Below are 23365 nucleotides of genomic sequence, written 5' to 3' on the forward strand. Positions count from 1 at the left end.
ACTGTCTCGACGTGACGTGATCTACTTAAGGAGGACTTATCTTCCGTGTACAACTGTGAATTCTGCTAACTTACCCAATTATGACAATTGCAAAAGGCAGTCTTGTAGCTTGAAAGAAAACACCTGAGACAACTGAGACACCTGGGACACCTAACTCAATTAGCTCGAATGGCAATAGACTAAATGATTTTTCGCGTAACTCGTGGATGCGTTTATCGACTGCTCCAGTTATTCGCATAGATTGAGAGCTCTAGCCCAATTAGGCTAAACAGCAGAGAGCGGGAGAGAGGGAGAGGGGCAGATGGGCTCGATTGAGTGGGTCGGCAAGCACAAAGGTTTGTTTTATTCTTAGAAAGACAGCGTTACATCCTTGTAACGCGATAAAGTGTCAATAGAAATCGGCAAACGTCAAACAATGTTCGACAATTGTCAAACCATATCGTCAACATAATCTTTCATTGTTTAAACTGCACGCAGGTGGGGCGAGGGGGCAGACGGGCCGAGGGGCAGGCAGTGGGAGACGAGACCTTATCAACATGCGGCGGTGTTGTCAAAGTCTAGGCGAGCTCGTGTGCGGGCTGAACAGAAAGGCAGAGAGAGAGTGAGAGAGAGAGAGAGGGAGAGAGAGAGAGAGTTTGATCTGGGGAATTGGCGAATGGAGCTTGGCTTGGCTCGACTTGGCCTGGCTGCTGTGGCAAACAAAGTCTTCAAGCTGCATTCAAGCATTCAGGCAGGCAAACATTGTCTCTCTCTCTCTCTGTCTCTCCCCGTCTCTTTCTCTGCCCTTCTCATCTTTGACTCAGCGTCCATTCATAGTTCCACTCGTTGTATTTGCGCTCAACTCGAATGAGGCACGCAGCAGCTTCAAGTGTTTGCCATGTGTCGGCGCTTTGATCTCTCGGTCATAGTCACAGTTCACAGTTCACAGTCACAGTCACAGTCACAGTCACAGCTTGTGGCTGCTTTAATTTGTATAAAAGTTTTTTTCTTTTTGCCAAAAACTTTTTTGCTGTTTGTCTTCAATTTGTTTTGTTCGTTCGCTTCAAACGAAACGCCGCAGATCGATTGTTGCGCGCGGCTCATTCATCGATGCGATCGTTATCGAAATTAGATAACGATAACAGCTTGTTCGGCTGTTGTGAAACACGACTTAATTACGAACCACGCACCACGACCCCCTCTGCCCCTGCTCATCCCTGGGACATCTGTGCAGCCTCCTCTTTGATCTACAGCGGAGAGGGGCGCACGAGCAGTTCCACTCAGGGCCGCCGCTATTTTTGGCTGTTTCTTGCGGTCTATTGGAATTCGACTGCGTCTTCGCCTGCCTCCTTTGCGGCTGTGCAATTTATCAACGCGCAGTTCAAAGCGAGTGCGAAAATAGCAAAATGATTGCGAATCGACAAACGATACGCGAAACACATCTCTCCCGAGATCAGTTCCAGATAATAGCGCTATATATATAGCATGTATACATATATATATTAATGGGTACAGCTATTTGTAAGAAATAATTAACTCGGACTCAGAGTCCTCTTCGCACAGTTGCCAGAGCCAAGAAGTCAGCGCGCTCTAGGCGGAAGTGAACGACTAGGAAATACCCGACAAATCCAATAATCGATTAATGTAAAGAATAAATGAATGTATCGAACAGAAATGATTAAGAAATAAACATTTATAAGGTCAAGTCTATAGCTTCGAGACTTATCAGAGATCAGAGATCGACTCAGGAATATCTACACTTTATGCAGTCCTCCACGTCTCTGAGTTCCCATTCCCAAAGAGCTCTGAGTTTTCTTTAATTTGTGATCCTTAAGCTTTCATTGTCAGCAACTACTCCACAAACCCCTAGTCATAGACAGCTAATGTGAACTTGTTCCTTATCCCATTGCAGATTCTGGCAGCGAATCGGGCTCACACAAAAGTATTAGGGATAAGCGTCCATCGGGTCCCTCGGACGGCAAGCCCACGCGAGTGCGAACTGTGCTCAACGAGAAGCAGCTGCATACCTTGAGGTGAGTGCCGCAGTTGGCACGGCCAGCAGGGCTCCACTAAACCGAACTTTGCTCTTGCAGAACCTGCTACAACGCTAATCCGCGACCTGATGCGCTAATGAAGGAGCAGCTGGTTGAGATGACGGGCTTGTCGCCGCGTGTCATACGCGTCTGGTTCCAGAACAAGCGCTGCAAGGACAAGAAGAAGACAATTCAGATGAAGCTGCAAATGCAGCAGGAGAAGGTAGACACCCAACACCAACCCCACCCCTAACCCAACCCCACCCCCCACCCCCATCTCTCACTCTCTGCGCTGCTTGCCTCGGCCTAGACATATCATTCACAAGTTCCTTTGCTTTGCTTTCCAGGAGGGTCGCAAGCTGGGCTATGGCGCCATGCAGGGCATCCCGATGATTGCCAGCTCACCTGTGCGCCACGACTCACCTCTGAATCTGCAGGGACTCGACGTGCAGACATATCAACCGCCATGGAAAGCCTTAAGCGACTTTGCCCTGCACGCCGATCTCGACAGCAACGGGGCCATCAACACGCACACGCCCGCGTTTCAGCAGCTCGTCAATCAGGTGAGCAAAGCTAGTTCCTGCTCTCGAGATATATATATATATATATATATATATTGTATATAGTGGGTAGAGTCTATAGAGATCCATATGCATAGCTCTTGGAGTGGAACCTGAAAGTCAATATAGAACAGAATATTTATATGAAAAGCCAGCACTATATTGAGCTTGTCTGGAACTAGTTCTTTTTTGGAACAAGTTCTTTATGTGAAGTGTTTTGGAGTAAATACACAATAAGTTGAAATGAGTTGAATCAGTCATTGTGAACCAGTGCTTAGGCTATATTGATGCGGAACTTGTTCCAACTAATAGTTGAGGTCATTTTGAGTTTATTCAAAATATTATATAATATATATCAAGGCAAGCAATTAACCAACAGTTGGGAACCAGTTAAGAACCAGTTGTGAACCAGTTATGAACCAGTTCATAATTTATGCTAAGCAATCTGTGCTAAGTTACAATTAATATTCCATTGATATGAAGATGGAGTCGTGTTACTAGTGAACTAGTTCCTAAACCAAAGTCAATTGGAACTAGTGCCAGCTTAAGCTTGAGCTTATTATTAGAATATTGTTTTGAAAGTACAGCATAATGTCTAAGCCGACTTTCAAGTTCATGTGAACTAGTTCGTAAGGCAAAGTCGAAGCAAGCAATTGTAAAACAAAGCTTAAATAGCAAAGATTCAATAGTGAACTAGTTCATGTAACTAGTTCATCGGCCTCTCTCTCCGCTAGTGCTAATCTCTGCCTCTTGTGCCTTTCAGATGCACGGCTACGACTTGAACGGAATGCCCGTGCTGCCGCCGCATCCGCCGCAGGGACCGCATCCTCCGCCGCCGGGTCAGCAAATGAACGGGCCGCCCGGCGGGAGCAGCTTGGACTCGGGCATAACGTCGCACCACCATCCGGACAGCACCGATTCGTATGTGACGTACCTGGAGAGCGATGACAGTATGCAAGGCAGTCCATAGACAAAACGTACCGAATCTAATCTCAGCTTCTTTTGTTGCTCCAGAATCCAAGCTGGCGCTGACGCCATCCTCCTCGTCATCGGCATCGGCGGCCACATCGATCTCATCGCCGCCGTCGTCCGCAGTGGTGGGGGGTGCAGGGGCCAATCTTGTGGGCGTGGGCGTGGGCGTGGGCATAGGTGTGGGCATGGGCGTGGGCATGGCCGATGGCAATCAATCGGCCACGGAGCAACTGATGCAAATGCTACAGAAAGTTACCGGCTCGCCGGCATCAGTTCTCTGAGCTTGGGAGCGTGGCGGCTGCGATGGCGAGGTTGAGGATGTAAATGCAGCTGCTGCTGCTGCTGTTGCTGCTTCTGTTAAACAGCGCAAACAGCTCGCGGGCTTGTGCAATGTGGCTAATGAAGCCGTTGCGCCTCGTCTCAGTTTTTGATTCGGTGCCAAAAACTAGTCTCTGGGCCAATTGGCTGGCATTCAAAAGTGGGTCTCCAGGCTCTCCCTCCCTCTCCCTGTTACTCTCTCTCTCTCTCTCATTCTCTCTCTCGCTCTAACTCTTTCTCTAACACTACCTCGGCCTCTGCCACGGTTGCGGGTGCGGGTTTCGGTACACAGAAAAAAAACATGGAGACAATTTCGAGTTTCAACTTTCATTTCATCGTTTTCTTTGTTATGTAATATACGTACGATTTTTGTTGTTCTTTAAATTAATTACGCAAAAAATGCAAAAAACAAAAAAAAAGAAATGCTCATACACTTGAAAAGTTTTAACAATAATTTCGCATTAAAAAACAAGCTCGTCAAGTAGGGAATTTCATTAAACACACACACACACACACAAATTGTAAATAATTTTTTATATATATACATACATATATATTTTCATTAAAAATGCAAAAACAAAAACAAAAACAAAATCGAAATTCATATGCGTACATTAAAAACCAAAATGGAAAGCAAAACGAGAAATTGACTATAAAAATTTAAAAAAAAACAAGAACCTCGTGTGTATTATATGAGTATATATATAAACTGCAAAGTAAACTAAACTATAACGAATTAAAAACAAATCGCACTTGGCCAGTTGTAAATCGAATTAACAAAAAACAAAAGTTACGTTAAGTTCATTAAATTGTATTAAAAACTAAAGAAAAATGAAGGAAAAAATATGACGGAAACGTATGTAAGTGAGAAAACTGTAACACTATATCTAGACTTATTTGTTAGTTTATATGATATATATATATATATATACATAAATATATATATATATATATATATATATATATATATATATTTCCATTAACACAAAAAAACAAAACGAATGCAAACTGTAAGGCAGCGAACGTACCAAGGATGTTTAATACATTGTTTCGTGAAACAACTAATGTATTTTCAATAATATTTAAATAATATTAATAATAAACAGTGCATAAGTAATTTTAGTAACTATAGAAAATGTTTAAATGAAATTACAAACGAAAATAAATAACAAAAATCAGCATAAATTAAATTATGGTACTTTCTTGCAATTTCAAATTCAAACTGCGCGCGTATATAATTGTTACAGCAAGTGCTGCCATCTTAGTTGATTACGAAGCACTGCTGAATCGCAGCCAACTTCAAGTGTGCGCAAAATTGCGCGCAGCCAACTTCGTGTGAGTTAAATTGTGCGCGCAGCCAACTTCAAGTGAGCAAAATAGTGCGCACAGCTAACTTCGCGTGACAGGCACATAAATAAGTTTAAAATACATTTTTTATTCGGTCTTAAAATATATATATTAAATATTGATAGCAATGTCTATAGCTAAGCGTGTGCAGGTTTGTATAGGAAAAACGTAGAATGTGGACATATTAATTAAGCATATTGCTTACAGCAATGGGCGACATTTGCGCGTACCTGGCACATTTACGATTGCACCTGGCAAAATCCTTTTGAGTCCGCGCAACTGGTGAAAACACACTTGATGGGCCTACATAAGCCTATTTATCATCCAATGAGTAAGTAAAATGTATAAATAATATGATTTATTATAGTTTTAAGTGAAAACGTGTGAAAACCCGCGAGTTGCTGTGCGCTTCGTTACGTCACTAGCGCCTTCATTGTTGTGGTTGTTGTGAATTATATGCCGGCTGCACGAAAGTTGAATGAAGAATTGTGAATTCCGAAGCCAGTTCTAGGTTAGCTTAATACCAATATGCTCCAGGCCTAACTTAACCAACATGTTTTTGTAGATGACTGCGGCGACCATGTGGTGCTGATCAACACAAAAGAAATAGCGCTGCCTGGCGACGAGTGGGTGAAGCGGGTTTATTTCCATCACACGGGCTATCCAGGTGGAGCGTCCTGGACACTGGCTTGGCAACTGCACGACAAAGATCCCACGATGGTCATGAAAAAAGCGGTCTACAATTCCATGAGGGGTAATCTGCAGCGCAGGCACACGATGCAGCGATTGCATCTGTTTGCTGATGACCAGGTGCCAGAGGAGATTCTCTCGAATGTAACAAACCAAATACGCACACCTCGCACAGTGCCCCAGCGATTGGATCATATTGATAAGGAAACGCTGGAGAACTTCCCTGCCATTATGGATTATCCCAAGGACTATGTGCTGCGCTAAGATGACTCAGTATTGTTAAGCAAAATATAATATTGTTATTTACAAACGTAAGCATTGAATTTTAATGCCTGCTGCAAAGGAGCTTCGTATAATTTCAGGAGAAATTATTGGAGCATCCCTCGCAGCAGGAACACAGTCCGAATTAAAATACAGTGGCAAGGGTAAACAGAAGTTAATAACAGCAAACGGTAATTTGAATAGCAGTGTATAGACAATGATATATTTAGTTATATCGATACATATCGTATCGATAGCGTCTGTGTAGCCCTGGTTTTACTTTGTTTTCGGCTGCCGGCAGTAAGCAGTGAATTGCATTTATACTCAATTTTATTAAGCAACGCCCACCTAATTTTTAACTGGTGTGATCATCAATTATTGCGTCTTAAGTTTTCCGCAAGCGCAACAGCTGGTGAGAATTGTATTAAATTGTTACTCGGCTATACTCTATCGCACATTTCGAACACTTGATTAAAGCTTACGATTTTATCTCGCTCTCTCCCTCGCTTTTCGCATTGTTGGCCGCAGTCTCCAGACGAACATTGTGCACGACACAACTGCAGAAAGAGTTTCAGCAAACGCAACTGTTGCCCATTTATCAGGTGAGAAAACGTAATATGGGTCGTTTGAGCAGCGTCGATCCCAGCTCCTACTCCGAGCCGGAGCTGATTACCACCGAGCACAGCGCTATCCATTGGAAAGTGGATTTCGACGCAACGAAGCTGCGCGGCAGTGTCCTGCACAGATTCAATGTGCTGTCCAGTAATATAGAGAATATTGTGAGTAAATCAGCACTAGTACTTTACGGCTAAACTAACTAAAAAAAAAAACTAATTAACTAACTAGCTTCTGGATGTACGTGACATAGATGTAAAGAACGCCACGTTGCTTGCTGGGGGCTCGGAGCAGCCTATTAATTACTTCATCAGCGATCCCGTGCCCGATATGGGTCAGAAGCTCACGCTGGAGCTGCCAGCAGGCACAGCAAAGGGCAGGTAGGGGAACACTCGATAAGCTAGCTAGCGATCTAATCTTTATGGCACCTGTAAATAATGCCACTTATAATCATATCTGTATCGCAGTCTTAACGTACGCATTGATTACGAGACGGCTAGCAACGCAAGCGGGCTGCAATGGCTGAACCCCAATCAGACGTTGGGCAAGCAGCATCCGTACATGTTCTCGCAATGCCAGGCCATACACGCTCGGTCCGTGATGCCCTGCCAGGATACGCCAGCTGTGAAGTTCACCTACGATGCCGTTGTGGAGCATCCCAAGGAGTTGACCGCACTGATGAGTGCGCTGATCGATAAGAACGAGCCGGGCAAGACCCACTTCAAACAGGAAGTGCCCATACCAGCGTATCTGGTTGCAATTGCCATTGGCAAACTTGTGTCGCGCCGATTGGGCGAGAACTCGAATGTGTGGGCCGAGGAGGCTATTGTTGATGCCTGTGCTGAAGAGTTCTCGGAGACATCGACAATGCTGAAGACCGCCTCGGATTTGTGTGGGCCGTATGTGTGGAAGCAATACGATTTGCTTGTGATGCCACCTTCATTTCCATTTGGTGGCATGGAGAATCCTTGCTTGACCTTTGTCACTCCCACTCTGCTGGCCGGAGATAAGTCCTTGGCTAATGTGGTTGCCCACGAAATCGCCCACAGCTGGACGGGGAATCTTGTGACCAACAAGAACTTTGAGCATTTCTGGCTAAACGAGGGCTTCACTGTTTTCGTCGAATCCAAGATTGTGGGCCGCATGCAGGGCGCCAAGGAGCTGGACTTCCGAATGCTCAGCAACCTCACTGAGCTACAGGAATGTGTAAGTAACAGCTATTACATATAGATATGAGCCAAGCTGATATGGACTTCTTTTTTGCAGCTACGCACTCAACTGGCTGGTACACCGGAGCTAACACGACTGGTTGTTGACTTGAGTAACTGCGGTCCGGATGATGCCTTCTCCTCAGTACCTTACATCAAGGGCTCCACTTTCCTGCGCTATTTGGAGGATTTGCTTGGAGGCCCGACTGTCTTTGAGCCGTTCCTGCGCGATTATCTGAAGAAGTTCGCATACAAATCTATTGTCACAGATGATTTTAAGAGCGCCCTGTACGATTATTTCAAGGACACGGACAAGAAGGATAAGCTGGGTGTTGTTGACTGGGATTTGTGGCTGAAGAGCGAGGGCATGCCGCCCATCATACCAAAGTATGCAAGCTAAATTTGTAACAATTGAAATATTTAATGGTAAATATAATTTTCAGATTCGATGAGTCCCTTTCCAATGTGACCAAGGACCTTGCCAACCAGTGGAGCTCTAAGACTGTGGATGAATTGGCCAAGAGTAAGGATATTAACCAGCCCATTTCCATACACCAGTTGATTGAATTCCTGGGAAAACTGATTGAGAGCAAAACCATTGTTGAGCTAAACGAACGCAAAATCGAGCTGCTGGAAAACACATACAATCTAAAGAATTCAAAGAATGCCGAAGTGCGCTTCCGTCTCAATCGTTTGATCATACGTGCTCGCCTTATCCAGCGTCTGGACGAGATTATCGAGTTTGCCAACTCGAATTTCCGCATGAAGTTCTGCCGTCCCATTTATCGGGACTTGGGCGCCTGGCCAGAGGCCAAGCCAGCAGCTGTGAAGAATTTCCTCAATGTCAAGGATCAAATGATGGCCGTCTGCTCGCACACCATCGAAAAGGATCTGGGCTTGAAGGAAACCTAAATTGCATTTTATGAAGTTCAACTTGAGGATGGTTTGAAAATCAAAGAAAAAGACTAAAAATTAAACAAAAATTTCAGTATATATTATTCTCTGGCTTTTCTTGAATTATTGTTTTTATTAAAAAATAAGCAAAACTACGTTTATAACAAGTTGATTTTCCATTTCCATGCTCATTGTATGCGACTCCTTTAAATGTATTTTGTCATCTCTCAAATTTAATTTTGTTGCATTTCGAATCTGTGGTAAAATTTTGTGTCTTTTGTTTTGTTTTTAAACATTTTGTGCAATTGGCCCAAAGCATTGCCAATTCTCGTGTTACTTTCCATTCAAATTGGGAATTTCTTTCGTCAGTTTTTGAATCAGTTTCGACTAACATTAAATTTTGTACAACTAACCAAATGTTGCTCAAGTTTTCGGGTCCTATGCGACAATTATACTTTTAATGCCTTTTAACTTAGTTATATTTTTTGTTTTGGTTTCTTCTTCTTTTCTATTTGTTGTTCATCTTGGTTTAAATTCTTTAAAGTTCTGCTCGTAAATACACACACACACACAGATATTAAATTTATTATTGTTTTTGCTTGCATTTTGTTTTTCAACTTTACGAGTTTTGCTTTTACTTTTGTTTAAACTAATCAACAATTTGTTTTGTTTCTTTTGTTTGTTTTACATTGACCAAAATGCAACTTCAACATTTTTGTTGTGGACAAAGTATTTGTTATATAAATTTGTTGTTGCTGTTGTCGTTGAGGAATAAAAACTATCACGCACTAGAATTATCATTGGAACGGGATGTGGATGGACCGGCACCCAGATCATCTCCCACAACGAACGTGGGACTCTGGCGGGACGTGGACGTGGCAACCGGCTGGTAGTGATAGCCCTCGCGATAACGCTGATTCGGTTTCATCCGTGCGGTTTGTGTGTGACCCAATGTTGGGCGCTGGTTTAGCTCATTGGGTCGTTTGGCTGCAATCGAGACGAGACGTCAGTAGAGTGGTCAATATAATCTCCATACAACAAATGAGTCAAACGTATTAAAATCTAATAACTATTCATAGTTAGGACATTTTAGGCCAAGTGCTGAACACTTAAGCCAATGCAGGCAACTCTTGCCAAGAAACTATAGCATACTTTTAAGCTGAGTTTCATTCTCAGATATTTGATACCTGATTTGTAAGAGGAGTTAAGATAATGTTTGAGGATACTTAAAGCGAATAGTCTTATTATATTCATCTGCACTTAAGCAAGTAGAAGAACAATTTGAATAGTCGGAAATTATGACACAGACTAAGAGCTAACAATTCTATCATCCCATCATTTTCTACTGCTACATACGTAGCTTAGATTCGCCTACTTACAACTTACAGCTCTACAACTCACCAGGTATATAAGGCTTTTGATTATAGGACGATTGTTGTTGTTGGTTATATGCATCGGGCGCCGTGGCATTGCCATTGGTCTGGCTGCTGTGCTGATAGGGCGTCAGACTGTGGCCAGTGTCTGGCTGTAGCTGCAGATCGGTGCTGTTTATGGGACTCATCGGCGTCATTTCGCGATCTTCGATAAACAGTTCGCTGGCATCGTCGGGCACCTGGCGATACTGCGACCAGGGCCAGGAGGCGATGCCCGACAACAGCAGCGCCTCCAAGGCGCAGATGTAGCCAATTAGCTAAGCAAAATTAAATTAGCTGAATTCGTCCTGTATAATCGCGGCTACTTACGCCTGTGGCTAGTAACGTGTCCTTGGAGTGCTTGGATACCCAGGTGTACTCGGTCGCATAGAGCACCATGTGGACGAGCAGCGTGGAGCTCAAAATAAATATTAAACCAATGCTCAGGTACGTCCACGTGTTCTAAGGGATGCATATAGAGATATAGTTAGTTCTTATACGCATTCCGATTAGAGTTGCCCACAGAGATTACGTATACGTACCACCTTCGTCCAGTTGAATGGGAACATTAGCGCTATGTGCGATATATCGAGAAAGATCATGAGGCATGTGATGAGTAGCGAGAAGAGCGCACAGAAGACCATCAGCCTCAGGCGCCCGATGAGTGGCAGTAGAAAGAGGCCGACCTGTACGGTGCCCGCGGAGCACTCGCAGGCAAGACAGACGGCCGAGGATAACTATCAACATGAGAGGATAGTAAACTAGTTATTAGCTGTTACGATTATAGTCTGGGGCATAGCTTACCACCAGTAGTATGCGCACAATCCCTGTAGGCGTTTTCAAGTGTTGCGGATCACAGTGTAGGGCGACGCCCCATGGCAGCGGCGTTTGTTGTTGCTGTTTGTAGTTGGCGTGCGAGTCCCAAGAGGTGCATGTGCCCAGTGGCGATTCGAGTGAGAGCGAGAGCTCGCCGGCTCTGCTGCCAGCTATTTCAAAGTCCTGCTCATCGTCCAGCTGACAGCAGACCGGCTCCAGCTCCAGCTCACGTATCTCGTCCAGCAGCAGTTCTATCTCGTCCGTGCCATATAGATCAGATACAGACGGTATATAACGTTGGGGTTGTTGCATTGCCCGTTGCGGGATGTGTCCCACATCACCGTTGCGTGGCCTGGGCGTACAAAATTGGATGCCTACAACGGCGTTCTATCGCGTCTCTGTCTAGCTCGCCTTTCCTCGAGCCTAGTCTAGTTACTAGTCTTGCTCTATGAATAGCTGTTGCCTGCGTCTGCAAAGGAGTACATGTTGGTTAAGAGTTGGCTGTATTGATATTATGTAGATAAGAGCTGTCTCTGCTTGCCTCAAGGCTCTCCGGTCTCCGTTAGGCATACGCCAGGTATGCTACAGCAAGAACAGAGTCGGGCAGTCAAGAAATGCTTGGACTTGATTATATTACGTTTCAGGACATTAATTCGGTTATTCATGATTTTATAAATCACATAAAAAAACATAAATATATATATATATATTAAATGGAATATAATGCACACGTAGCAGCATTTGTGATCCATTCGGTTATCCATAAGGTTTAGCCGTACCAACATTTTCTCATTTGTCTCCTGCCTGTCAAGTATTTCAATTCCAAGTTGTTGCAATTTTAATTGTTGTCAATTATACTAGTCAAATATACTAGGACATTGCATAGTTGGAAACCAATATGCTGGCATATTTAGCACCTTTTTCAGTCTTAGGGTATTTGGCTACACTGTTCCTGATTTTAATTTTAATTTTGAAAAATTTCATTGGAATTGAGTCATAGATTATTATCAATAAATTCCACCAGCCACGCAAGAGCATTTAAACGCCGACCTCACCTCTGTGTGCCACATAAGGTTTATTTTGACGTTGTCTGATTTTTATTGTGATACCAGGTGAGTTGTCAGTTGGCAGTTGGCTGCCAACTCGAAATGAAATCAAATTGAATTTCGACCTGGCCCCTGCGCGTATGCATGTTTTTTTTTATGTCACACACCCAGGCAATTAACACAGAGACAAATCAGTGTGTGTGTGATGTGATGCCTGCATGAAAGCAACTCCATGGAGAATTTTTGGTACATTTCAGGCCTTGCCAAAAGCTGACTGCCTGGCTGGCCGCATTTCCTTGAGTTGTCATAATCAGGACACAAATGAAGGTAGCTTTTCATTGCTGTTGTTGCAGCACAAGGGCTCGCTGCTGGCAGCGGGACAACAAAAATGGGCAGCTGCCACTGGCTGGCCAGTCAACCTGCTGCAGAGGATGCCACAGGCAGCTGCCTGACTGCCTGCTGCACATATGCGAGACTGTAGATGTTCGTATGCCTGTATGTGTGTGCGAGAGTCGACAGGCAATGTAACCATTTGTGCTCTCGTTCGTTGTTTGAACGTGAAGTTGTTGTCGTTGCTGCCGCCGTTGTCCTTGCTCCAGTTTAGCGTCAGGCTTTGCCGCTCTCGTACCCGCTCCCCGCTCCCCTCTCCCTGTTGCCTGCTGCTCTGCCTGCTTATCTCCGCCCTGTTATCGCTGCAGATATGCAGTGGCTGCATCAAGTGCCTAATGAGTGCGCGCTCGCCTTTCATCGTATCTTTCATCCCCATCATCATTCTCCTTACCATCTTCATCTTCATCTACAGACGTGCTCTATCTATTGAGGCAATGCGCTTATAACATTAAGCTCTTCAGCCATAGACAATGAAGCGTGCCCTTCTATTGCTCGCCTACCCAAGCCAATGCCTTTCAGGCTTTTTGCACAATTTGAAATCAATTATGCTCATCTGCATATAAACTGACTTGTTCTAGGGGCAAGAACTTCTGCCACTCTGATCCGCTGCGCCACCTAGTGTCAGTGCCTGGTTATAAACTGACTTAGAGTTGGAAAGGGGGCGGCCTGATCCACTGCTCCTGCAGCGCCACCTAGCGGAAGTGCTTTGCATGCAAATTTATTGTCAATGCTTCATTCGCTTCGACTTTGGACACCAATTGGGCGGGGCTGCAATAGCAGTTGGGGCACAGTTGGGGGCTCAGTTGAGGTGCCAACGCTGCTGCATTTCTTATTTATGAACGTGCATAGACAATGCTCGGCCTTTGTTTGAGTTTGAGCTCATATTACGAGTAGACCTCTATATAGCTTTTTCTACATATATGTACATAATGCTCGTCTGTCCGTGTATATAAGTCTACTCGAGCGTCAGCCTTTGTCGCATTCAATGGACCGAAAGTTGCACCGTAAATAACTTTTAATAGAATTTCTAATGGTCTGCTATTTGGGCGTGGGGCCAAGCCAGCGCACAGACATAAATATGGTTTATTTTTTTGAGTGTATTTTAATACAGCAATATTATGCGGATATCTTTGTCCAATCAATCATGATTTAAGTTAAGCTCAAGGCATTTTAATATTTATTTAATTGATTTTTTAGGTGTATGGATTCTAGATATGCATATATATACATATATATACACTGTAAAATATCATGGACAATTTCTTTTGAATTGTTTTCGGATTTATGTGTGAATTGTGAGACTTCAGCTCAGCTTCTCGTTGATATACTCTTTGTCTATATGCAGCTAGCTGAGCTGAGCCACATGCCGTATGAGCTATATTTTTGTATATTGTATTCAAATTAATTATTTCTTTTTATATATTTTTTTTGGGTCAGAAGCTTGGTTGTCTGTGTTCATATGCAGCTCCCAACTAGCCTTATGGACTAGGGAAAGTAAATGAAGATGATACAGACTGGAATGTCTAGCGAGAGTAATATTCATATAAATTATTATAAATTAGTTGGCAATGATACTCATGATCTTTGGCTAAAAGTGAGTAGCATAAAAACTAGATCGTTATGGCTATTAATTCAGTTGAATTGGCTTCATTATATCAATACATGAAAATCTGCCCCAACTTCGACGAGCTCAATTCTGCAGCAAGTTTTACACTTTTATCTGTTTACTACTTATACAATATTTATAGCATTAACTTTGTAAAACTTATAGTAAATATATGCAAATAAACTTGGGATAAAAGTGTGCTCTATGATAATATTGATGAGCCGAGCTGACCTGTGGCAGCTGCTGCTGCTGCCGCCGCAACTGTCAGCCTTTCACCCAGCCGCCACGTGTGCGTTGGGGCAGCATAAAATGATGTGGAGCAGCGCGATTTATGCATTCAGTCGGCGACTTTTGAACCCCGAACTGCGTATAAATTTGAGCTAAATTATGGGCTTTTTTCTACTATGAACTGTAAACTTTCGACTTGGACTGTGCTGGACCGTGGCCCGTGTGCTGTGCAGACAGCAAGACTCTCGGCCCAAATTCTCAATGGCGACGCTCAATGCGGAAGATACACACACACATACTCATGCATACATACATGTATGCATGTATGGAGGTCGCCGGACGGGCTGATCGGCAGAGGTAGGGGCTACGGCTTAGCTAGCAGTTGCTGTCGGATTGGCGCTGCCTGCCTTATTATGCCGCCGCGTGGCCCTCGCCCGTAGCCCCTTCCTTGTGCGGAATTATCGATTACGAATGAATATTTCATTAGCAGACGTGCAGCACAGACAGTAGCAGCAGCAGCAACAGCAACAGCAACAGCAGTGGCAGCTGAGGGAATAACAGCGCGGGTCATAGGACACCGTCAGCGTCTAGCTGCTAGTTGCTGTCTACCTAGCGCTTATGCTGACTTCATTGGCTTCCGTTTCCGCTGAGGATTCCGGGTCGCGTCATTTGTGGCGTTCAATTAAAATGCAGCATACTTTGCAGCTGCCAACTCTTCGCCTTCTGCCACTGTCCCCTAAAGCATAATGCATAATGATTTTTTCGTTTCTCCATTTAGACTTTACATAATTATTTCCACTGGGTAATTAATGCAGCCCAACACAGCAGCCAGAAAAGCTACCAAATGGCCTTTGACTTGCCATGGGTTGCTGGTGGAAGCAGCGGCAGTGGAGCTTGGAGCTTGAGTGTATTCCATTGAGGTTAATAGAAGGCTTCAAAGGTTGCATTAAAAGTTGCCTCCTCATTCAGAGTTTTTACTAAATTTTTTTTTGAATATGTTAAGAATGCAAAATGCAAAACGATAAAATAATATTTTAAATTCTTTAAAAATTATATTAGTTTCTTTTAACCATCGACAGTTAAATAATGGTTAACTACTATATGTAGGTAGAAGTCCTAAGCTAACATGGTAACTGGAGCAGTAAAGTGGAAGCAGGATGATCAGGCTTTGAGCTGAGTTCTAAAATCATGAAAACAGATGCAGCTTAGCTATACCCCTTAAGCCACTGATTTTTGTCTATTATACATAGTCTATTTTAGTATTTATTGTATAAATTGATTGATTAAAAATAGTAAATAAGCTACGCATAAAAAATGTCGAATAGCCTCTGGAGGCAACCGCCCGGTTAATTTGGTGCAATTTGTTGCCGAAAATGCTAAATTACCAAGCGAACAGAATTGAAAAGCAGCCTGAAAAATGTGCATTTAACAGTGGGTTAACAGTGCACTGTTATAATGCTGCTATCCGAAAGTGCTGCCCAAGTAACAGGCGAGCAGAAGTGAGTAGCAGTTGGTTAACATTGCAATGTTGTGCCACTGTTAATTAATAGCATGCTAACACAGCAATGTTGTTTTGAATTATGTTAGCGCAATGTTAATTAACCGTGTGCTGTTCATTAACAGTAGTCACACTACTACTAAGTTCGGCTCGCCTGGTACTTCAGCAGCACCAAAATCCTCTGTTATTTTCTTAAATTGAATTGAAAATCTCTGTATCAACTATTTTATTTTGCTTAGACAACTTGTTTATGTTGACTGTTTACTGCTGCTAATCCAATTGTGTAATGTAAACTTAAACAGATTGAAGTTCTCTTGAAATAACAGTTCTTTGTTCATGCTTAATTATTAATAAATAACCAAGTTAATATTGAATCGCTCACAAATCTATTTAACGATGCTCAAGGGTCTACAAAACACTCATATTTTGCAGAAGTTAAGGGCTAAACATTTATGAGTTTAACGTGAAGAGAAGCTAATAGAAAAAATAAATGCATTTTTATTTTTCAATAGTGAAAACTTCTATTGTTGTCAAGTCACAATTGTAGATATTTCGTAGTATAAATAAAAATAAATATGAAAAATTTTGAAGTGTGAAAGACTGTCCAAAACTAGGTCAATTGAACCTGTAAAACACGCCAATGCCACAGCCACAGTCAGTGGTTACCTATGAATATCTAGTATATAATGCCTTAAGCTAGGAATTTTCCGAATTGCCACGAGCTTGGCGAGTGTATCAAAATGATCTGAACACCTTATCAATCGAAGGTAGCAACAATTGCAAGTGCCTAGCAGGGCAAAGCTAATCGACTCAACGCACTTCAGGAACGTGTTAAACAGGGCACAAAGAGCAAGTTTTAGCTTTCCTTTTTGCCATGTTTCGTGCTCAGTTTATGGCCATAATTGCAAATGCTAATAAATAATCAATTACCTTTACTATTAGCTACTTAGTAAACAAGGCAATAAATTAAATATGCATAATAATTACAATAATAAAATAATACCAATAAAAGAAAATGAGAGAGGGAGAGAGAAATGCTGCAAAGCAAGCTCTGATAGGGATTTCAGACGAGCTTTACTTGTGTAACCCCAAATAACCCATTGGCTAGAGTTGACAACAGATTCTCTTGGACTACACTTCTACTTCTTTAAAATCCAAAAATATTCTATTTTTTCTTTTTCTCTTCCATTCAAATTTTTGTGAGTAAAGTTTTATTTTGTATCTGCTCGAAATGAGCAGCAAACAGGTAATTTAGCAATACGATACTATAAATGATTATATATAAATATATATATATATATAGCATATATGATTGCAGTTACAGTGTGAATTGTATCCCCGTGTACGAAACACGGAATATTATCGGTCGCCCGAGCCGAGAGCTTCCATACAGAGTCGCCAGGCCGAGCATCCCCAGGAGAGAGGATATCTGCCAGCCATTCAGAATCTTCTGTTGCCGCGCGTCATCCCCGCCCAGACCTCAAATATGCGCGTGCAGCGCGACAGTTACTTCTCCTAGGATGGTCGACTGCAGTTGAAACTGTTCGTGGCGTCTAGTTGATGATAGGTGTTTATCTTTGATTTTTTTAAAAATTGATTGTGGCACTTTTTTTTCGTACATAAAATCTGTAATGTAAAATCAAAGACGCAGCGGAGCCATTTCAATTTAGCTGTGAGAGCTGCGAAGTCAATGAAACTGATTTGCCCTGAGTTGGCTTGCTCGAAGTGTGGTTCGAGGTTTTAGGTAGGCTTCCTTTGGATCTTGGTTTAGCACATGATTCCAGGTTTAGTTCTCAGCATAACTTGCTTTATGCTTTATGTGGAGCTATGTAGTAAGACTTAATATGGTACATGACTCCGAGCGTGTTTTGTAATCTGTTTTGGAGCTTGGCTTGCAGCTAAATGTTTCATGGTTTCATCCTTAGCTCAGAGTTGGGCTGATGGCTTCGTTTGGAGCTCAAGGCTTGCTTTGAGTCTTAGTTTTGTGAATGCTTTCAAATTTTCCTTTGGCATTTGAATCACACTTTGTTAAGGAGTCGGATTCGAGGCATTATAACGAGACTTGTTTCTTGGCTTAATTCGGAATTTATTTTGAAATTTTATTTGGAAGCTCTCATGTTTCTATATTAGGTTAAATGCCTAAGGCAGTGTTTCGAAGTTGGGTCTGAGTTTTGTTAAGAAACTTCAGAGTTCATTTGATTGATGAATGGCTGCATCTTTGATTCATTTAGTTTATGGCCTACATCAGGTTAGGCAACTGCTTGAATATTAGGTTGGCTTAGGCTCGGTTTATGTTTACCGTCAGTTTCTATGCCAGCTGTAAGCCGACTGAGCAACAAGACGAAATATTGCTTTACTATAGCCTATCAATCAATATGCATTGTTCTAGCAACTGTTTCTAAAATACATTTTTCCCATGTGAAATATTACAGTTATTTTAACTCGTCAAGTGAAACGTGTTGTAAGAAAAGTTTTATAAATTTTCAATAGGCAAATCTAGAGCCCAAACACGAAAGAGAGTAGTTTGTCAACGTCAGTTTTATCGCTGTTATGTATATTATATAAGAGTTAACAAACAATATATATATGACTTGACATAAACAGAGCGCAACAAGGAAAAGCCTTATGAATAGTTCATTAACTCCATATTACTCAAAGTTTCGGATCTACGTAAAGCTTGCACGTATTTTATTCATATTCATAATATCCTTTGGGTAATATGTTATTTCAGCTATTTCATACTGTTAAATAGGCGCTACTAAACACTTAACTTCAGGATACGAGGCATGTGTGTGTGTGTGTGTGGAAGGGACCGCTCTTGACAGATCTATTAGGGACTCATTAAGCTGGCGCCTTGGTGAGCTGTTGCCAGCGCTTGTTAATTCCCGAAAAAAAGGTGCTCGACACTAATGATAGGCAGCTGCTGCTGTTGCTGCTGCTGCTTACGTAAGCTCCTGACGGGATATTTAGCGAGCTGTGTGTGAGTGCCAGAGTGTGTGCGTGAGTGTGTGTGCTGTGCATATCATTGCTTTATATGTGTTTATGCTCGTCTCGCTGAAATGAACACCGCAGTGGCTGCTAGCTGTTGGCTGTTGGCTGTTGGCTGTTGGCTGTTGGCTGTTGTTTGGGGCGCACCTGACACGTGAGCTCCATAAAGGAGGCCTCGACATGTCATGGACGCGAATGCCGTGGCACGCAAGCCCCCAAGTCCCAATGCGAACCCAAGCGAACGTTTTCACTTTCGCTACTCAAATCTTCGCTTGACTTTTTGCTTAATGCGGGCATTAAATTAAAAGTGGGATGCCAGCTGTAGCCCTCTACCTCGCGTTGGCTCTCTTGCACACTCTTCCCTGGCTTAGTGGTCGGTGCAACAACCTCGTTTAGCTATTGGATTGCTGCATGTGGCTCGGGCACGACCTTGAACCACTTTTGATTTCTAATTTTGGAGGCTAGACGACGCGCTACTTAGAATAACTTTGGTTGTCATCGCATGTAACTGCCAAGCAAGCGCCTACTCTATTAATAATGACCGAAGCCTAACTGCAACTTAATTGCACACACAAGTGGCTGGCTATACAATCAAGTGGGTGGGCGTGTGGGTGTCTGTGTGTAGCTACTATGACAGCAACTAAAAATAAACAAATGAGCCAAGCGGCCAAAAGCTGTAATACGAGTAGAAAAAAGTGTGAGAGCGCGTGAGAGAGCGCTGTGAACGGTGTATGAGGAACAGAGCGAATTGAAATGAGCGAAATGAAACAAGCGACTGCGTACAGAGCGACCAGAGCGACCAGAGCAGAGTGAGAGTAAGTGGACAGCATACCATAGCTGACGCAGCACAGCTATGAGAGTGAGTGCGAGTGTGAGAGAACGCGTCAGAGTGAGTATAAAATTGAGTGTGAGTTGTTGTTGTTGGGCAATGGGTTTCAAGGAAGTGAAATTGCTGCAGACAGGAGTTTGCCTAAGCACGCCCGTCGACCCGCTTGTCGCTTCCTGTATGTGTGTGTGTGTGCGTGCGAGCGTGCGTGTGCGTCTGTGAACATTTTGTTGTTTGTTGGAAAAACACGTTGGGCTTGCCTATGTACAACAGCCAGCTGCCTCACACACTGCTCACCTCTTCTGTCTTCTGTCTTCTCTCCTCTCCTCTCTGTACACTACACTTATTCCATTCCACTGCTCAGTGGCTCCACTTAAAAGTGTTATATTGACATTTGGCTACAATTTGAGCTGTCCAAAGCTTTATGATTTATGCTGTGCTGCATATGTAAATGTGTGCATATGCACATGACTCTGTGTGTGTGTGTGTGTGTATGTGTACATATGATTGTATGCGTGTGTGTGCTGTAATCGTTTGCTCTATTTTTGGAGCTTAGTCGAACAACAGCAGCGCGCTGCAAAGCGTGCTATGAATTTTTGTTGTGGGCGGCAACATTTCGTGTATACAACTAGTTAAATAAAATGAAATTTTCCTCTTTTTGCACTTGACCCACCTTCTTTTTGTGTGTTTGGTTTTACTATTTTGTATTTTTGTATTATTTTTCTTATATTTTATTCGATTTGCAGCTGCTGCTGCTTTTTCATATGGCAAATGCGCGGCACGTTTCAACTAGGAAGTTTCTTTTTCGATTTCTATTACTTTGACAAGGGCACGCAGAAATCTACGAAAATTGCCTTTTTATGTGCTTTTAAATGTTACGCGTGTGTGTGTCTGTGAGAGAGTGTGTGTGAGTCTACGAGTGTGAGTGTGTATTATGCTCGTCAAGTTTTATGTCAGTTCATTCATCGGCCAAAATGTTGGGCACAGGACGCAGGCTGTTGTCGCCTCTGCATGTGTGTATGTGTGTATGGTAGTGTGCGTGTGTTTGTGTGTGTGTGCTGCGTGCTCCTGCCAATGTCAGATTTGTATTTCAGCGTCGATTTCGTTTTGGCTGCCTGCATATTTTCGCTCTCTAGTTGATTGTTCTTTTCTTTTGCTTGTTTCTTTGTTTTTTTTTTCTATTTTTGTCACTTTGTCACTTTTTAATTAATTTATTTTTGTGGGTTTTCCAGCTGATTTTCAATTTGCATTTTGCATTTCATTTCGGCACACGTAAAAATCATTATTCGGTGCGCCCGCAAGTATGCAACGTTTTTTGCGCTGTCTTTGCGGGCCATGCTGCTGCCTTCAACACACACGCACACGCACACACACATACATATACGTGGGCTCGTAGAGAGATAGGCTAGGCTAGGCTAGGAGACACACGCGTTCGCGGCACGTTTGCGAACTGGGCGAAGGGGGTGTGGCGAGGGGTGAGCGACTTGCAACGCAAAGTAGCAGCAGCAGCAGCAGCAACAACAGCAACAGCAACAACAACGACCACGGAATAGCCTAAAATAATGGCAGTCAACAATGACAACGATGACGACGGCGACAGCGACAACCGACAACGTTGAAAGTCAGCAAAAGACTGAAGAGCCAAATGGCTGCTGAGTCCCAGTCTGCAAAAGGCGAATAGCGGAACAGAATAGAGAGCAGAAGAGCAGAGCGCACGGAGAGCGAGAGAGAGCGGGAGAGCGGGAGAGCGTAAGAGTAGAAGAGAGTGCTGCAAATCCTATGCAGAAGCTCAACTGATTCCGGAACTTGTTAAGCGCTTGCCACATGGGAAGCAGCTTAAAAGTTAGTTTAACGACGATAATGATGATTATGATAATGACTGTAATAATGATGATAGTAATTAACTAACCAAAAGTGTTTATGCTAGCCAAACAGCTCAGGGGAAATGTACATTGATGGCACTTAAGAGCTTTAATTAAATCTAAATACAAATTGTGTCATATTGCAATAGATTATTATAATTGAATTTGAATTTGAACTATTGAAATTCGTCTATAAATAGATTTATATTTCTATGAAAACCTTGACTCTCGCTCGATCCAGTGCCTGTCTGCCTTAGGGCGCTGCTCCCTTTCTATTTGGTCTGATGACTGATATAGCTTCCCATAATTTTTTTTTTCGTATGTGGAGTGCTTTGAATTTCGTATTTATATTGAATTTTCAACTCGATTTCAATTCACACATTTCTGCTAAACTGAACGGGTCCCTTTACAAACGAGCCTATTTATTCCGTGAGAGATTGGGTGCCTCGCCGAGATGGATGCCTATAATAAGTACCATAAAGGCTACCACAGCTACGCGACCACCCAGACGGTTAGCAACAACTGCTTTTAACAGAAGCCCATTCTATTGTTTCTTTTTATCTGCTAAACAGAACGCATCCCCTCTACACAATGAGCATAAGCACAGGAAGCAACTGGACCAGTATGCGGTGTCCAATCCGAAGGAGTCGATGCAGGGCATGCTGAAGTCGACGCAACCTAAGGAGCTGCAGCAAAAGGCAACGCAGACATGCTTACGTCACAACCACCAGAAACAGAAACAGAAACAGCAACAGCAACAGCGTCACCATCAGCAACAGCAGCATCAGCATCAGCATCAGAAAATGGAAGCTCAGTTGAATCGAGATGCGAACAGATTGAAGATTGACCCACGGCTCCGCTATGAGAAGTCAAAGTCATTCTTTAATATAGACCATGTGCCTCAGTCAAAAGGTACTTATCGGCTGCCTCCCTTACCCTCGGATGGGAAGCCAGATCGAGAGGGCGCCGACGGAGATTATTTGCTGTATAAAAATTTGAGGTTTGGCAAGGATTCGGCTCATGCGCACGGCGATCACGGCGATCACAGCGATCACAGCGATCACAGCGAACAGCAGCTATCCATACCTCTTGATCAGTCGCCAAGGAAGCCGAATGCTTCGTTGTCTATGTTCGAATCGGCACGCGAGCATTGCAGGCTAACCAAGGAGCAGTTCAGCGCCAAATATGGGGTCACAGAAAGCGGCTCCTCGAATTCGGCGCGAACTGTAATAACTACGAAGAGTGGGGAGAATTTACGTACTGTGGTGCAGTCCCAGATCGAAATGCAGGAACTGCTGCAAAAGTCGATCAGCAAAATTATGATGCTGCCCTCGCTTGGCTTGTCGGAAGAAACCGATTGCACTCAGGTCGAGCATAGGAAAAACTACAAAATCCCTGAAAGCGTGTCAAAAGATAATTCGGTTTCTATTCACGTTCAAACGGATAAAAGTAGTTTTAATTTCTGTGTCGAGGATATAGTCAGCTCTAAGGTAATTGCGCCCATGATGCGGCGTGTGCAGCGCATGTATCTCAACAATCTGCAGGAGGAAATGAAGCTAATGGAGGATCTGGAGCGAGTGCCGTGCCTGGTTGGTGAGCTATACAGATCGGCCGATTTGACGTTTGGGCCTAGCGAAGACAAGAAAAACACAAAAGACAAATTTTAGCTTGTTGTTACATATATATATTTTATAATCATATGCAAAAAAAAAAACACTTAATCAACAGTTTTCAAAATAAAGCGCCATTCACGCCATTCAAAACAGTGTGACCAGCTCTGTCAGTTGCATTAATGCATTCAACATCGCAATTATTG

The 23365-nt window shown here is 43.1% G+C and overlaps 5 protein-coding genes across 8 annotated transcripts in view; 4 read left to right on the forward strand and 1 right to left on the reverse strand.

Moving 5' to 3' along the window:
• LOC111601950 (insulin gene enhancer protein isl-1) overlaps positions 1 to 4148 on the forward strand; it is a 30522-nt gene extending 26374 nt beyond the window's left edge. The window contains exons 5-9 of the mRNA XM_023318806.2: positions 1892 to 2012; positions 2073 to 2235; positions 2360 to 2575; positions 3336 to 3522; positions 3587 to 4148. Of these exons, the coding sequence (XP_023174574.1) occupies positions 1892 to 2012; positions 2073 to 2235; positions 2360 to 2575; positions 3336 to 3522; positions 3587 to 3825 (926 nt within the window). The 3' untranslated portion in view covers positions 3826 to 4148. The remainder of the gene's footprint in view (positions 1 to 1891; positions 2013 to 2072; positions 2236 to 2359; positions 2576 to 3335; positions 3523 to 3586) is intronic.
• A 1070-nt stretch (positions 4149 to 5218) lies between these two features.
• On the forward strand, positions 5219 to 8976 carry LOC111601925 (39S ribosomal protein L13, mitochondrial). Of its 3 annotated transcripts, XM_023318775.2 has the most exons (7): positions 5219 to 5360; positions 5417 to 5540; positions 6689 to 6939; positions 7007 to 7155; positions 7243 to 7981; positions 8042 to 8370; positions 8427 to 8976. In XM_023318775.2, exons 1-7 carry the CDS (start codon positions 5337 to 5339, stop codon positions 8893 to 8895), a joined length of 2085 nt encoding a protein of 694 aa, XP_023174543.2. In that variant the 5' UTR covers positions 5219 to 5336; the 3' UTR covers positions 8896 to 8976. The 3 variants fall into 3 exon arrangements, with proteins under 3 accessions (XP_023174543.2, XP_023174546.1, XP_023174544.2); XM_023318776.2 differs by lacking the exons at positions 5219 to 5360; positions 5417 to 5540 and adding an exon at positions 6427 to 6572; XM_023318778.2 differs by lacking the exons at positions 7007 to 7155; positions 7243 to 7981; positions 8042 to 8370; positions 8427 to 8976 and adding an exon at positions 5775 to 6210 and having other exon boundaries at positions 5337 to 5360; positions 6689 to 6765.
• A 626-nt stretch (positions 8977 to 9602) lies between these two features.
• On the reverse strand, positions 9603 to 20394 carry LOC111601910. Its single transcript, XM_030223333.1, has 6 exons — positions 20361 to 20394; positions 11094 to 11574; positions 10832 to 11026; positions 10620 to 10751; positions 10279 to 10567; positions 9603 to 9864 (listed from the first exon to the last, which is right to left on the reverse strand). Exons 2-6 carry the CDS (start codon positions 11415 to 11417, stop codon positions 9659 to 9661), a joined length of 1146 nt encoding a protein of 381 aa, XP_030079193.1. The 5' UTR covers positions 11418 to 11574; positions 20361 to 20394; the 3' UTR covers positions 9603 to 9658.
• LOC111602165 lies at positions 16988 to 17525 on the forward strand. 2 transcript variants are annotated; one of them, XR_002751595.2, is made up of 2 exons: positions 16988 to 17119; positions 17177 to 17272. XR_002751595.2 is itself a non-coding variant. In XM_023319122.2 (2 exons), exons 1-2 carry the CDS (start codon positions 17105 to 17107, stop codon positions 17390 to 17392), a joined length of 216 nt encoding a protein of 71 aa, XP_023174890.2. In that variant the 5' UTR covers positions 16988 to 17104; the 3' UTR covers positions 17393 to 17525. The 2 variants fall into 2 exon arrangements, 1 of the variants encoding a protein (XP_023174890.2); XM_023319122.2 differs by having other exon boundaries at positions 17192 to 17525.
• Positions 20395 to 21848: 1454 nt separating the features above from the next.
• Positions 21849 to 23314, forward strand: LOC111602172 (homeobox protein B-H2-like). Its single transcript, XM_023319133.2, has 2 exons — positions 21849 to 22060; positions 22122 to 23314. Exons 1-2 carry the CDS (start codon positions 22004 to 22006, stop codon positions 23214 to 23216), a joined length of 1152 nt encoding a protein of 383 aa, XP_023174901.2. The 5' UTR covers positions 21849 to 22003; the 3' UTR covers positions 23217 to 23314.
• Positions 23315 to 23365: the final 51 nt, after the last annotated feature.

This window comes from Drosophila hydei, unplaced genomic scaffold (assembly GCF_003285905.1).
Source record: "Drosophila hydei strain 15085-1641.00,03,60 unplaced genomic scaffold, DhydRS2 tig00000172-arrow-pilon, whole genome shotgun sequence".
Lineage (NCBI taxonomy): Eukaryota > Metazoa > Arthropoda > Insecta > Diptera > Drosophilidae > Drosophila > Drosophila hydei.

What these genes read in the sequence shown, in the direction of transcription:
- LOC111602172 (XM_023319133.2), top strand. Translation starts at nt 22,004, where the DNA reads ATGGATGCCTATAATAAGTACCATAAAGGCTACCACAGCTACGCGACC. An exon ending in GCTACGCGACCACCCAGACG is followed by an intron (nt 22,061 to 22,121) that starts GTTAGCAACAAC and finishes TCTGCTAAACAG; the next exon opens with AACGCATCCCCTCTACACAA.
- LOC111601910 (XM_030223333.1), bottom strand. Translation starts at nt 11,417, where the DNA reads ATGCAACAACCCCAACGTTATATACCGTCTGTATCTGATCTATATGGC. An exon ending in ACACGTTACTAGCCACAGGC is followed by an intron (nt 10,568 to 10,619) that starts GTAAGTAGCCGC and finishes AATTTTGCTTAG; the next exon opens with CTAATTGGCTACATCTGCGC. An exon ending in TCAAAAGCCTTATATACCTG is followed by an intron (nt 9,865 to 10,278) that starts GTGAGTTGTAGA and finishes TCTCGATTGCAG; the next exon opens with CCAAACGACCCAATGAGCTA.
- LOC111601925 (XM_023318775.2), top strand. Translation starts at nt 5,337, where the DNA reads ATGTCTATAGCTAAGCGTGTGCAG. An exon ending in CTATAGCTAAGCGTGTGCAG is followed by an intron (nt 5,361 to 5,416) that starts GTTTGTATAGGA and finishes TATTGCTTACAG; the next exon opens with CAATGGGCGACATTTGCGCG. An exon ending in CCAGTAATATAGAGAATATT is followed by an intron (nt 6,940 to 7,006) that starts GTGAGTAAATCA and finishes TTAACTAACTAG; the next exon opens with CTTCTGGATGTACGTGACAT.